This window comes from Passer domesticus, chromosome Z (genome assembly GCF_036417665.1).
Source record: "Passer domesticus isolate bPasDom1 chromosome Z, bPasDom1.hap1, whole genome shotgun sequence".
NCBI lineage: Eukaryota > Metazoa > Chordata > Aves > Passeriformes > Passeridae > Passer > Passer domesticus.
Window position 1 is genome coordinate 56,371,488 of NC_087512.1, and position 13,803 is coordinate 56,385,290.

The window sequence follows — 13,803 nt, forward strand, 5'->3', positions numbered from 1 at the left end:
TAGCCACAGAATAGACAACCTTCACATTCATTAACCTTCAAGTTCCTTTCTAAATTAAATTCTGTCAAACATATCACATAAAGTAATTTATATTTGAGACAAGTTTGAATGTTTCAGGAAGGCTGGCTTCCAAAATTTTAAAAATCCCACTCAGAGATGTCAAAACAGCTTCTCCAGATTCTCACAAAGAACTTGAATTCAACTTTGTAGAGATGAGAGGATTTGCAAAAAAAAAAAAAATCAATAAAAAAAATCCTGTACCCAAGTTCATTTGGCTCAGCCTCTGGAGGCTTGATCTGTTCTAATCACAACTGCTAGAAGGGTGAAACTTTCTTCAAAAGAAAGAATAAGACAACCAAAACAAGCCAGTAAGTATAGAAATTTGAATTTCTCACATATTGAACTACAAGAGACATATTACATGACCATATACCACAAAAAGTTTTACATTGCAAGAATAGTTTTGTTACTGATTGAATCAAACCTTGTTCACCAAGACAAAGATTGATTCAATAAGAACTTTGATACTCCAAGGAAAAAAACAACCGCCTTGGCTTGTTACTTTGAGCACAAAGATAATACATAAGGGTTGCAGAAAAGTTGGAAAGATACAGGCTAAACAGACAGAGGGAAACAGCACCTAAAAGAGTGATACCACAATGCAGAAACACTGTTACAAACAGCTGTAAAGGTACACCAGTAGCAGAAGTAGCTAGTATGAGAAAGAAAACTACTTATTTCCCTGTGCTTATGATACAGCTATCCCCCAGTCTTCCTGCTTGCGACTAACTACAGGAAAACAACAGAAGTGACAAACCCCCAGCATTTTCAAACTAACCAATATTCTATAAAGTTCCCACGTTCTGGAAAACACCACGAAAACAAAAATAAAGGTAACAGACGACATGCAGTCTTTACGCCTCTCTCATCTCTGCTCCTGACACTTAATTCTCAACTTTGCGGCTTCTTCTGATGCTTCCCGCCCCGCCCCCTCACCCCCCATTTTGATTACAGACAGCCTTCTCCCTTGCTCCAGCTTTTTTTATACTGAATTTATCGTAAGTTTTTGGGATGCTAATAGAGTGCTCCAAACACAGAGCTCCATCCCCGTTTAGGCACACAACACCTTTCAACCCGTGTTCATCTGTACCAAAACGCTTCACCTGACACTGACAGCACCGAACACTGCAACCTCACACACCCGCACCGCCGCTGCTTCTGTCCGAGAGAACAACCCAGAGACAAAGCGCTGACCGTGCACATGGGCCGTGCCCGACGCAGCAGCCTCGGGCGTGCCCGAGGAATAGGCGGCGGAACGCGCGGGGCTCTGCCCACCGCGCGCTCCAGTGCGAGGCCGGCGCCGGCCGCACCTCCTGCGCTGCCCGCCCACTGCGACACCGCTTCTCACGGGAACTCCCGCTCGCCTCAGCCACCGCGCTGCCCACCTGCCTTCCGGCCGGGCCGGGAACGGGAAGAAAGGAAGGAACGGCCACCACACCTGCCCGCGGCGGGCCCGCAATCCCCCTAGGAGGCGGCGCCGCCGCTGTCCTGGCCCCTCCCCTCCCTCCCGCCACTTCCGGGGGCGCCACAAAAGTCTCGGGGCGCCGCTGGGGCCGTGGCTGTGGTTGGTCTGACCAGAAAACTGTGGCCCCCCGCGACGGGCCTTGCCGGTACCTCTGCCGGAGCAGGTGTGTGCCCGGGACACGCCGGATGTTCATGGGTGTGCCCACCGGGCCGAGAGAGCGGCGCGGGGGCGGTGGCGGGAAGCAAAAAGTTCGCGTTGGCGTCGCCTCGTGCATGCGCGGGGTGCGAGGCCCAGCGGACAGTCACTCACCACCGCCGTTCCCGGCATACCCTGCGCGGGCGCGCTGCACGCTGGGATGTGTAGTGCTGTAGGCGGGAGGGAGGATGCGGAGGCACCTTCCCGAGAGAAATTAGTGGAATTCTGGATGGTGGCTGACGCTACCGCGGACGGCGAGACGCGACTTCGCGTGCCTACCCACTCAGCCTCATAGGCGCCCTCCCCAGCCCTCTGTCCACTTGCAAAACCAGGAAGGAGTGTAGGCAAGTCTGTCAGTCTGATTTACACATTTTTGAAAGCACCTGGGTTAGAAAAGCGGTGTTTTGAAGCTGTGTACGGGAGACAGCCTGTACCAGGAACAGGAGGGGGACTTCTTACATGAACATATACTTGAACATAACATACATGATATGACAAGGGGGGGGATGCATTCAAAGAAAGAGAGCAAGTTTAGACCGGATATTAGGAAAAAAAAAATCTTTACTGAGAGGATGGTGAGGCACTAGAACAGGTTGTCCAGAAAATCTGTGTCAGTCCTATTCCTGGAAGTGTTCGAACCCAAGTGGGTTTGGGGCTCTGAGGAATCTCATCTAGTGGAAGGTTGTGCTGCCTAGGAAGTGCTGCCTGAACCTGGCAGCAGTTTGGAAGTTGATAATCTTTAAAGTCCATCCCAAAGCATGCAGTGACCGTGTTTCAGGGCTCCACAGGCAATTCCTGTTTCTTGTATGAGCAGGAGTCAGAAGTAGAGGAATTGGCCAAAAGCTGGACCAAAAGAATAGTTTTGCAGTGAGGATTGTGTTTGTCTGTAGGAGAAAATGTGCATTAAAGGATGAAATCGCTTTGTTTTAGCAGGTGTGACTGTTTTGGCTAAACCATTAAAGCTAAAAGACCACTGGTTATATGGAAGTTTCATTCTCCTTGCTAAAAAACTTTCTAGTGTATACTTTTTGAGCTTCTAAGGTACTAAAAATGCATAGCTGATTTTATGTCTTCGATTTTTAGACTACCAGATGCATTATGAGTATTGAGACATGGCATATGAATTATCTGAATAAATAAGAAAAACAGAAGATTTTATGAATTGTTCTTTTCAGGACTCTTTTATTTGGCATTTTTTAGGAGTAGGCCAAACAAAGTAAATTAGGTAATGGGGGAAAAGATTAGTAGGGGCACAAGAAATTAAATATCCAGGAAGGAAGCTCATATTAGGCAGCAATCCAGCAGACTTAAGTATTTAGCAGTTTTCTGGATCAGGATCCTTCTAAATTAATATATGTGGGTGCTACATAGCACATTCTTTCTTCATTGGTTTACCTAAGCTCTTCAAAATGCTTATAACAGAAACTGCCATTGCTGAAATGTGGATAGCATGTCCGCTTAGCAGAAGTGTATGCTATGGTCCTGCTTAGAAGTATTTTGTTGCTGTGAATTAAAATGAATTAAAACCTCATTTTATTGAAATGGACAATTTTGGTCACCATAGAGAGTATTTGCTGTTTCAGGCAAGTTTCAAAAGTACTGGAAGAATAAAGATTGTTCTGTAAGATCTTTTCTTCCCATGTGTAAAAGTCTGTGTCAAGCCAAAAGAATCCATCATCCCTGTGGTTAAGTGACAGGTCATACTGGGCCAGTTTTGAAAGTGCAGGACTGGCCTTGAGAAAGCCCCTGAGTAAAACTTGAATGTGTGCCCCTGGCAGATGGGATATTTTAATTGCCCTTTACCAATGTTCTTTTACTGACAGAAATACTGGTTAATTGACTTCTTTTCAACAACAGAGAAGCATGAATTTATTTCATGGCAACCTCACCTCCTTTTCTGCTGTTAGTTATCCAATTTACCAGCTCAGTGGTTGGTTAGCATGTGTGGGATATAAACTTACAGGAAACTGCTGTGTCAGAACAGTCCTGTGTTCTGGCTCCTCTCCTTCCCTGTTCTGAAACTTCCATCTTTCTTCACAGGTGAGATCGTGGTGTTGGGAAGTACATCTGTGTTAGTTCTTCCAGGTATGAAAATTTTGCTTTAAAACATTAATGCTGTATGACAAGAGACATGGCTTGTTTTGAAAACCAGCTCTAGGGTGCATAAAATGAAGTATTCAGTGAGGCAAAAGTCTTGTCACATTTTGAATGGGAAGTTCCTGTCATGCATTTGCCATTGCTAACAGCAGTGCTTAGCTCAGGGTGCAGGTTCCAAAAATAACATACAGCATTTTATTTTCTTGGAGGAAAGGATGAAATGAAAGCAGACATAATCACCCTTAAGAGGTCTTTACCTCCTTCCCACCACCAGCATAGTAAAGGTAAGTCAGAATCTATAAATTGAAAAATAGATGTCTTGTCCTACACATTTTGTTTTCAAATAACATCATCACATAATGAGATGATGTGCATTCCAGAGTGACTGGATACTGTCACTTCCTCATAATTATAAGCCACTGAGCACATATGGCAGACAAACTAATTACTCTTTTTAGCAGGTACATAATGTCACAGTCTGGCACTGGAACAGTGGCAGGATAAGAAATAAATTTACTTAATGCTGTGGATAACCAGTATTCACTATAAAATTATGATATGGCAGACCCCAGGCAGATCCTGCTCCTGCAGACATTAGTGAGAGCATGATTAAATTGCTGCTTCGTCTATGCTGCTGGAAAAGATTTGGAAAAAAAGCAAACCACTCAAATGATTTAGAGGCTGCATCAATAATCCTGTCTGTGAATATTTAAATTTTCATTATTACATAATTATTTTGGTGCTATTTTCTAAACCCAAACAGGTTCAGTATCAGTGGCCCATTTTACTAATGACATTGCTTATTAATGTTATCAGGGAAGTCAGCTTGTGTCAAGGAATGAATTGTTACCTCTTATGCAGAGTCTGGTTTGCAATTTCAAAATCTAATTGATTAATTAGTGAAAAAATACATTTCCATTAGTTTCTCTCTGGGAAGTTTTTTTTTTTTTCCTATTTGCCTGTGTAGATTTTTCTCAGCTAGGTTGGATCTTTGGACTGTCTCAAGCACAACTGAATTTAAGAGGTATCCAAGAATGAGAAGAACAATTTCTTTCTCTCTGATACTATTTCCTTTCCCTGTTCAATGAGTTTAGTAGAAGCTTCCATTGTGTGGAAATTTTAAAATATAGTTTGAGAAAACCAGCTCTGCTTAGGACAAAATTAGTGTTTCAAGCAGCGCTCCTTGTTGCTAAATGCTAACGTATATAGTGGATGGTGTAACCTCTTCTTAGGGGCTACGTGACCAGGATGCTTCTGAGCTACAAAGAAATCAGTAAAAACTTGACAATGTGCTTCTCTGACAATTTATCTAATAAATTCTGTCCATTTTGTTCAGATTGGCAATGGTTCGTAATGGAAAAAATGGTGGGCTTCACCTGAAGCAGATTGCATACTACAAGCGAACAGGGGAATATCATCCCACAACATTATCAAGTGAAAGAAGTGGAATCAGGAGAGCTGCCAAAAAATTTGTTTTCAAGGGTAAAACTTTTCTCTCAAGTTATGCTAAAAATAGATATTAAGGTAAAGATTTGCTAATATGAAAAAAATGAGATCTCGCTTTGCAGCATTCTGTGATTTTAATAAGCATTCTCCATGAGAAAAATGCTCTGCAAATCTCTGGTTAATATATAACAGGATGTTTGTAGAAATAGAAGCTCAGTCTGCTTTAGTCCAGTACAGGACAGTTTTATTTATCTATATAAAAGCCAAACCTCATTTTATATTTTTTTTTATACTGTAGAAATCTGTAGTCACTGCAGTCCATAATTGAAAGGATTACAGAAAAGGAAATAGATCTGCAGCAAAAGACAAGGAATGTTCCATCCAGTCTGGGGGATAGCTGGCGGAAGTACAAGGACATCAATTTTGCCATCAGTCACCTGAGAGCCTGCAGGCTCTTCCCGACTTTATTGCAGCCCTGGGAGATACATGAGCCTTTATGAGCCATTGTAGTCTGCTGTACTGTCTCGATCCCTCTAAAACTGCTAGTGTTGTGTAGAGAGAAGGCAGGGAGGAGTTAAGTCTTTGACTATCAGTGTCAGGGTTGCTGGCAGGCACCCAACAGCTTCACAAACAACAGTTTCAACACTATCTCCCCTTTCCAACCCCAGTGTTAGTCTGGGTTTCAGTCAGATTTCTTGTGGGAATGCTGTTTGCATTCTGACTTGCACTTGTATTCATTGTGTCCAAATAATAAGCATGGCTGAACTAATGGGTCTTTGGAGGACATAATTGAAATGTTTGTAAACAAAAAGCTATGATTACAAAAGTGAACTTATTGCAATAAAATCTATTCTGAGTCATGATCAGTAGTTTAGTAAACTAAACAGAAGACAAAGCACTTGCTTATAATTTGCTGGTACTTTTTTCAGAAAACAAGTTGTTCTATGTTGGAAAAGACAGAAAACAAATGCGCCTGGTAATTGTTGCAGATGAAGAGAAGAAAAAGGTCCTTGAGAAATGCCACAAAAATGCTGCTGGCACTCATCATGGTATATCAAGGACACTGACTTTAGTGGAGTCTAATTACTACTGGACCTCTGTAACAAATGATGTCAAGCAGTGGGTATGGCTTCTCTACAGGATACTTTCAGCTACAGGATACTTTATGTAGTCTGTTACAAATGTTTGGTAATCCTATGAACTTTGGTACAGCAAATACCCAGGCTGTTTCACAAGGAGGGAACGTAAACTTGCAATCACACTTGTCATCTTGGCACAGTGTTTCGTTTTACTTTTATACTACTTTTTACTCTTTTACTACTGGCTTGCACACCACCTTCTCCTCCACTCAAAGATACAGAGGTAGGAACCCCTAGCAGAATTTGATAGTTCAAGAAACTATGTAAATAGTTTAAGGCCAAATTACTGTTCCTGTCGGCTTACTGCATCATGTGAATACTTTGAGTTCATGGGCAACTGTTACATTAAATGAAAAAGAGTCATTCCTTTCAATTTAGATTGGACAGAGATGCTCTGTCCCATAGATTATGTTGTTTTGCATGGAAGATAATGTATACTTCCAGTGTTTTTCAGCCACAGCATATAGAGATGAGCCAAAAGGGGAATGATTAGGGCTTCCTTTCACTCCCAGTTGCTTCCTACTTCCTTTATTATTTACAGATAGTAATGGATTTTAAACTTTGCACTGTGGACTCGAAAGAGCACAGTGCTTTCAGAATGGAGAGAATTCAGCTTTGAGTTCTTTTATATGTCCCTCTTCTGGCCTTCAGTATTGTTTGGTTTTATTTTGGTTTTATGCTATTTCTGAAAAATCTAAGGATAAAAAATGGTAAGAAAAGTGATAAATTTATTTTGCATTGCCTGGTTTGCTGATTTACAGAGAAATAGTTGAGATGTGTGATTCTGATGTTGTCATCACCTCACTGTCACTTTTCATTGGTAACACCTTCCCTCTCTAGGTGCATGCTTGCCAGCATTGCCAGGTGGCAAAGAACATAACCACCAGAGTGCCCAAAATACACCCTATCAAAGCAGAGGACCCATGGACATCAGTCACTATACAGCTAATGGGACCTTTCAATGTTACCAACAGAAGTCACAAGTACATCATAATTATGACAGATTTGTTTACAAGATGGACTGTTATCTTACCACTGCATGACACTTCAGCAGCTGAAATTGCTAAAGCAATCATAAATGTGTTTTTCATATATGGGCCACCTCAAAAGATGCCTATTGATCAGGGGAAGGAGCTTGTTTATCAGGTAATTATTTACATGGCTGGTTAATTGCTTTTTTGTTGTTGATTTTTCCCCTCAAGAAAAATACATTTTCCCTTAGATTTGAATTTTAGAAATTTTTTTTCAGAAAGACTTCAGTATTTTTTTTCTTTAATTGAAAAAGTAAAGACATTTGTACAATTCAAAAAAATGTCAAACCAATTATTTGCAATTGTAATGCTATGCAATGTTTCCTAGGACTTTATTCTTTGTAAAAAGAGCAAAGTAAAATTATTTCCTGGCAATCATAATGCAGGTTTTGTCACTCATTTGAATTGGCATAAATTTGTACACTGCATTCTGATGTATGTCATTCATCCATATTGCCCAGTATAGCAATAGCTAAGGGAATTTTGGAAGTTGCCTTCTAGTGATTATGAAGGACTTAACCATACTCTGTTCCTCTAAGAAACAATGAAGGCATCAGATTGTGACATGGACATAATGATAGATCGAGTTAAGTAGCAAAAATGTGGTTAGGAACCATCAATCACTAAGCCCTACTTAATGGTTTAGTGCTCATTCACAGTCCTGGTGTGTTATGTGCCAATATGTATGCAAGATTTCTCCCAGTCACCATCATATCAACCAAAGGGGTAAAAATCTGAGGTTTTTTACTTGAAATGGGATACAGAATAGGAGAAATGTTCACTGATTGTGTTCTTCTTATTTTGAAGATAAATGAAGAACTGTTTGCATTGTTTGGAATGAAGCAAATTGTATTGTCTTATCCTCAGACACATGATGTAAATGAAAGAATGTCCAAGACAATCAAAACTTTCCTTAACAAGTATTGCATAGACCATCCAAATGATTGGGATGAACATTTGTCTGCTATAGCCTATGCTTTCAATTTGACAAATTTGGTATGTGAAGATTCTTCTTCTTTTGACTGAAGTCCTCCAAAATGTTGGCAAAGCTGTGTGCTAAATTTACTTGCTTTTGGTCCCCATATAAATAGGAGCCAGATCAAAACACCCCATATTTCCAAATGTTCAACCGTAACCCACGTGTTGTTGAGACCATGAATATATGTGTGGAAGGAGAATACAGTAGTTTTGCCAAAATATTTGAAGCAACTAAAAAACTCAGTCAAGCACTGGAAGAAGACAAAACCTCAGATTGCCAGGTAAATGTTATGTATTTAAATTTTACTAGTAAGAAGGCTGAAGATAAAGATGAAAAAGTCTGAGGCATAAAGTAAAACTAAACTTTTAAAATAATGTAGTGGTTTTTAGTTTGTTTTTCTTCCCCTGTGATCCCTTAATTTCAGTGTAACACATGTATTTGGAGGGAGTAACCTTAAAAGAGACCTGTTGTCAGAAGTTTACTATGTTTGACTTAGAGGGCAGAATAGAGAAGTTGAAAACTGTTGCCTATGGAGTAGTGATTTATGAAGATAAAAGCAATTTCTTCAACACTTCAGTCCCACATAATTACGAACCACACACATCTAAAACCACTCAATGTCATGCTGTTGCTCAATGCTACAAAATTGCATTGTTACTTTTGGGATAAAAAAAAAAAAGTAATTCACGTTTATCTTTCCATAGGCAGATAAAAAAACTTCAGATGAACAAAAAATCATAACCAAAATCACAGTTAAAAGGAAGTCAAAACAACTAAATACCCTTCAACTTAAAGTTGGTCATGAAGTCCTCAGGCAAAGAAAAAACTGGTGGAAAGATGGTCGTTTCCAGTCGGAATGGATTGGTCCTTGTATCATAGATTACATCACAGAAAATGGCTGTGCAATATTAAGAGATTCCACAGGATCCAGGCTGAAAAGACCCATCAAGATGTCGCACCTCAAGCCATATGTAAGAGGGTCCAGTGAAAAAGGTGTATATAATTGTTTTTAAGTTTATATTTTTGTGTATGTAAAAAGACTTGGGTTTTTTGTTTTGGTTTTTTAACTTCTCTGTTTTGGTGTTAGGTTATTAGAATGAAAAAGTGTCATTCACTAACCAGTGGGAATTATATTAGCACGTACAATAGTGTAATAGCTAAGTAAGGAGAATAGTGAGTGTGAGCGATATCAGACTATGCAGAGCATGGAACAGAGATCATGAATAACGCTCAAAGCCTTTTTAAAAATAGCCACTATTAAAGTTGCTTCTAATCACTGGCTTGGATCGATTTGTGCTGGTATAAGAACATGCTAGAAATATAAGCAGGTTGACGTATATTCAAGGAGCATTTTCTGACTCTTTTGGTGTAGGCAGGATTCACATTAATTTTGCTAGTGCAACAGAAACTTTTTTTTTCTTTACAACATTGGAGTGTCTTCTAAAACCTTAAATAGAAAGACTACATCAGGGAACTTATTTTGGAATAGTTTATTTTAAATTGTCCTATTAAAGTCAGCGTTTCTCTTACAGGAGTAAAGAGAATTGTCATGCTCTGTGGTAGGATTGCTAGAAATTTCCAAAGATTTGGATAACCAACTTCCGCTCTTCATCTTACATAGTCAGCATGCCCTTTCGCAAATCAAACAGTGTTTCTTTTCTGCTCATGCTGTCTTTGAGTCACCAGAGGCCTTTTCAATAAAAAATTAAATACTTGGTATACAGAAGATTTCTTTCACAGAACAAGCTGTTTTATACTTCAGAGTTCTTGAAGAGGAGAACAATTCCCACACTAGTGGCACATGTGGTCAAACTTTGGTTCTTGTAAATAGATAAACTACATTGAGATGGTAATTTCTTCCATCACCTCTTAAAGCTAAGAGATTTGCAAAGCTGAAACTAATTCTGGAATTTCATGTAACAAGCTGAAATATTTACATCAGTCATCAGTTATGGATTTTGTAACTAAGATACTGATTTTATGGCATGTCACGAGGGCTCTACTTTTTTTAGACGATCAGTCTGTGCCTTCTGGTTCCTCATTATATTGCTGATGCATGAGGAGGAAGTGACATGCATATCAAGCATATAGATAATGAACAGCTATTACAAACTTCTAGTAAATTGTGTCACTGTATAAAAAGCTGAAAGTAGTGGTTTTTGTAGTATTAGAGCCTAATATGTTTACTGCTGAGTACTGCAGAAGCAGTGTGTAAACATAGAATTCCCTTTTTCAGGAAGTGACAGTCTTGGTCTTGGCTGGGATAGATTTTGGTGTGTTGTTTTTTTTCTTTAACTTACCTACTTTACTTACTTTTTAAACTTTTTATGGTTTAAGGAAGCTTGTTGTGTGTTGAACTAAGATTTTCCAGCGAGAGCATGAATAAACCACATTTATCCATGTGCATGTACAAAATGAAAGAATATACATGTCCATTTATTCAAGCTAGTAGTTGTATTCAAGCATTAGTTCAGTAGGTGACTAAGATAGACATCAAGATAATCATTGACTTAGCTAAGAAAAGCTCTAAATGTGGATAATCACAGAGATTATTTTGTGGATGTAACAAGATAACAAACATTTGTTCCTCAGTGAAATTGGGAAATTCACATAATCAGTTTACTGTCACTCAAACATTCTTGTCCTCTTTTGGAAACTGTTTTGAAAAGTAAGTTAGCACCTCACTAACATTTCAAGTATGGCTTCAGAGATCTGAACTAATGGCTACTTTCCTTTTACAGGCAACCATTACATTCTACAAGGTGCAGTAGTTTTTGACCATGACTATATTGGCTTATCTGAAAGATCTAATAATTCAAGCCAAGCAGACTCGGTTGCTGAAAAAGAAATAAATGCCTACAAAAAAGATATCATATCTGCTGTACAGATTCCACCTGCAGCCTGCAAAGACCAAGAATCAGCAGATGATAAACATGGGTCTGAGCTGAGAGAAGATCGTTGCATTGAACCAAATACTGCAAAGCCAGAGCAATGACCTTCACCTTGTTGGACCCTTCAGACAAAGACAGAGGATACTTAAGCATAGTCTTCTATCACATTTCATTGCTAAGCAGTTTGGAACTACTGTGGCAAACTGAAAAAAAAAATTAATAGCTCCAACTTCCTTAGCTCATTCCATTTTACTCCTTTATGAATCTAATAGTGCTTCAGGTATCTAATTTGTCTCGGTGTTAAGGAAAAGCATGAGTGAAAGCAAATATTCTCATCATGCATTTAAATTACAAATTTTTTTTTGTAGAATTGCAATGTGGCCATGCCTTACTGTTATCCTCTCAGGACGCAATGCATCATTTCACTGTAACAACCTTTTCCATTTAATCCTTGGATGACTTATTCCTAATGTGCACTGTGAGATGAATTAAACCTAAGCAAGTTGGTGTAAATTTTCTCTCCACTACAGAGAAGCTCATGTCTTCCTTTTCCTGTTATATAACAGTTCTCTGTTCATTCTGGGAAGCTGCAGCATCTGACTTGTACAACTTTTAATTTCTAGTTTAATCCATTTAAGATCTCACAAAACAATAAAACTGCCAAAATCAAATACATGTAGTGTTCTGTTCATGGAACAATGAGGGCTTCAGCTGTTCCCCGCTCATCAAAAGTCTGCTAGTGTAGGCAGTTTTAATATTTCAGGCATGTGAAAAAATCTTAGAAGCATTTAATATTATATGTGCTTTTTCCACAAACATTACAGTTTTCTCCATTACAGTTACCTTTTCATTGAGCCTGTGCCTGTTGGGAGATTTTCCATGGACAGTGGGCTATGAAAGGTGAAGCAGTGGTATGAACTTATTCTCTGATTTCCTTGAGTAGCTGTTACTGGTCTGGACTTCCTGCTGAGAAGACTTTCTCAAAGTCAGCAGCACAGGAAGTTTTTCATGTAGAAAACTTGAGAGTGGAAGTTAATTTTTGTTGTTGTTTTGGTTTTGGTGTTTTTTGTTTTTTGGGGTTTTTTGTTTGTTTGGTTGGTTGGTTTTTTTTTGTAGGGGATTGACATGAAGAAAACTAGAAGAAAACTAAATGAGGAATTCAGCAACTTATGGGTGATGCTGTGTAAGATTTGCTTATCTTGCTCTCTGAATTTGTGTATTCCCTCTCATTTCTGCTCCTGAATGTCATGTGACTTATAACACAGGTGAGGAAAGTACAATTTATTAGAAGTTTTCAGTTAATTATAGGCAATTAGATGTGGTTATCAAGGCTGGTTAGGTTCCTACCTCCTACAGAAATAGACATGTACAGTACAGTATGACTTTAATATCATGGGATGCATCTGTGTGAGAAAAGAGCTCAGCACCATGACAGAATCCTATCTTAAACTTCAAATGAAAAATAATTAATACTCAAACTATTTTGTGTCTTCTGAAAATGCAGTCTACAGATACAGTTTTTCTCTCCCAAGACTTCATTGAGTTATTCTGAGTACATTGTGTGTATGCACACATGGAATAAATATTTATTTTTATATATCATCCTTTTGAAGAAAATATTACTGTTGGGGATAAAACTGGAGAGTAAGGCATTGTTTGTAAGACTAATTTCTGCTTTAGTAGCTGCAAAAGAGAACCAGCCTCTCTTATTTTTTTTCTTACTCCAAATGATCAGTTCCTGAATTGTGCACAGTACAGCAGAGCTGTTTTCTGTGGTAGCTCTGGAATAATGCAAGTGCTATAGAGTTAGAGCTACACTGAAAAGAAAGAAAATGCTGCAGTGAGAGAGTAATGGGGAAAACACAGAAGCATTTAACATACTGTGTACATTTAAGATATTGCTGATTGCTCAGGCTTCCTGGTAATTTTGATCTATTGTATTACCAAGTAGTGACTTACCAGTGCACTGAAATGTGGCCTTCTGTGGAGGGGAGAGATTCATTGAAATAAAATACAGGATTTTCAAACTATTGACACGAAGGACATACTGGAAAATGGAAAAGAAGCACTGTTTGACCAAAACTGACACAAGGAAGCAAGATTTAGCAGTGTCTTCAAGAAATGGGTACTATACTCTTTTGCACCTATTAGAAGACCTATTGGCTTGCTGTTTATATCTTGGTAACAAAACTATGTAGAAATTTTGAATGAGAAGCGGCACACCAGAAGCTTCATTTTGAAGAAGAAGGCTCTTCCAGACAGAAGTAACCAGACAGTAAACTGAATTTTAAAGCATTTGATTCTGGAGCAGTTAATCCTGAGAGATGCATTCCCTGGTCATTTCTCCTTCCAGCTTGTGTGTAGATGAAGGGACCTGCAGCATCCTTGCTGCACTGGTAACAGAAGCAGGTGTGCCAGTAAACAATAACTATTGTAGGGGATATAGCATGTTCCCACTGCTAGGTGCAGTGCTGCCCTGTTACAGGCTACTAGTGCAATG

The 13,803-nt window shown here is 39.2% G+C and overlaps 2 protein-coding genes across 23 annotated transcripts in view; one reads left to right on the forward strand and one right to left on the reverse strand.

Annotated features, from left to right (window-relative positions):
• The window catches only part of PPIP5K2 (diphosphoinositol pentakisphosphate kinase 2), a 50,108-nt gene extending 48,296 nt beyond the window's left edge, over positions 1 to 1,812 (reverse strand). For 5 of the 14 annotated variants that reach the window (XM_064404354.1, XM_064404352.1, XM_064404353.1 and 2 more), the window contains exon 1: positions 1,446 to 1,562. The gene's annotated coding sequence lies outside the window, so the exon portion shown is untranslated. Of the gene's footprint in view, positions 1 to 1,163; positions 1,328 to 1,445; positions 1,565 to 1,674 lie in introns of those variants that run through there. The other 9 variants (XM_064404348.1, XM_064404349.1, XM_064404343.1 and 6 more) reach the window with 6 other exon arrangements.
• Positions 1,550 to 11,978, forward strand: GIN1 (gypsy retrotransposon integrase 1). Of its 9 annotated transcripts, none has more exons than XM_064404360.1 (10): positions 1,550 to 1,688; positions 3,761 to 3,805; positions 4,027 to 4,101; positions 5,154 to 5,299; positions 6,193 to 6,386; positions 7,243 to 7,548; positions 8,241 to 8,429; positions 8,525 to 8,692; positions 9,117 to 9,405; positions 11,154 to 11,978. In XM_064404360.1, exons 4-10 carry the CDS (start codon positions 5,161 to 5,163, stop codon positions 11,405 to 11,407), a joined length of 1,539 nt encoding a protein of 512 aa, XP_064260430.1. In that variant the 5' UTR covers positions 1,550 to 1,688; positions 3,761 to 3,805; positions 4,027 to 4,101; positions 5,154 to 5,160; the 3' UTR covers positions 11,408 to 11,978. The 9 variants fall into 9 exon arrangements, with proteins under 9 accessions (XP_064260430.1, XP_064260428.1, XP_064260427.1 ...); XM_064404358.1 differs by having other exon boundaries at positions 4,032 to 4,101; XM_064404362.1 differs by lacking the exon at positions 1,550 to 1,688 and adding an exon at positions 1,911 to 2,064.
• Positions 11,979 to 13,803: the final 1,825 nt, after the last annotated feature.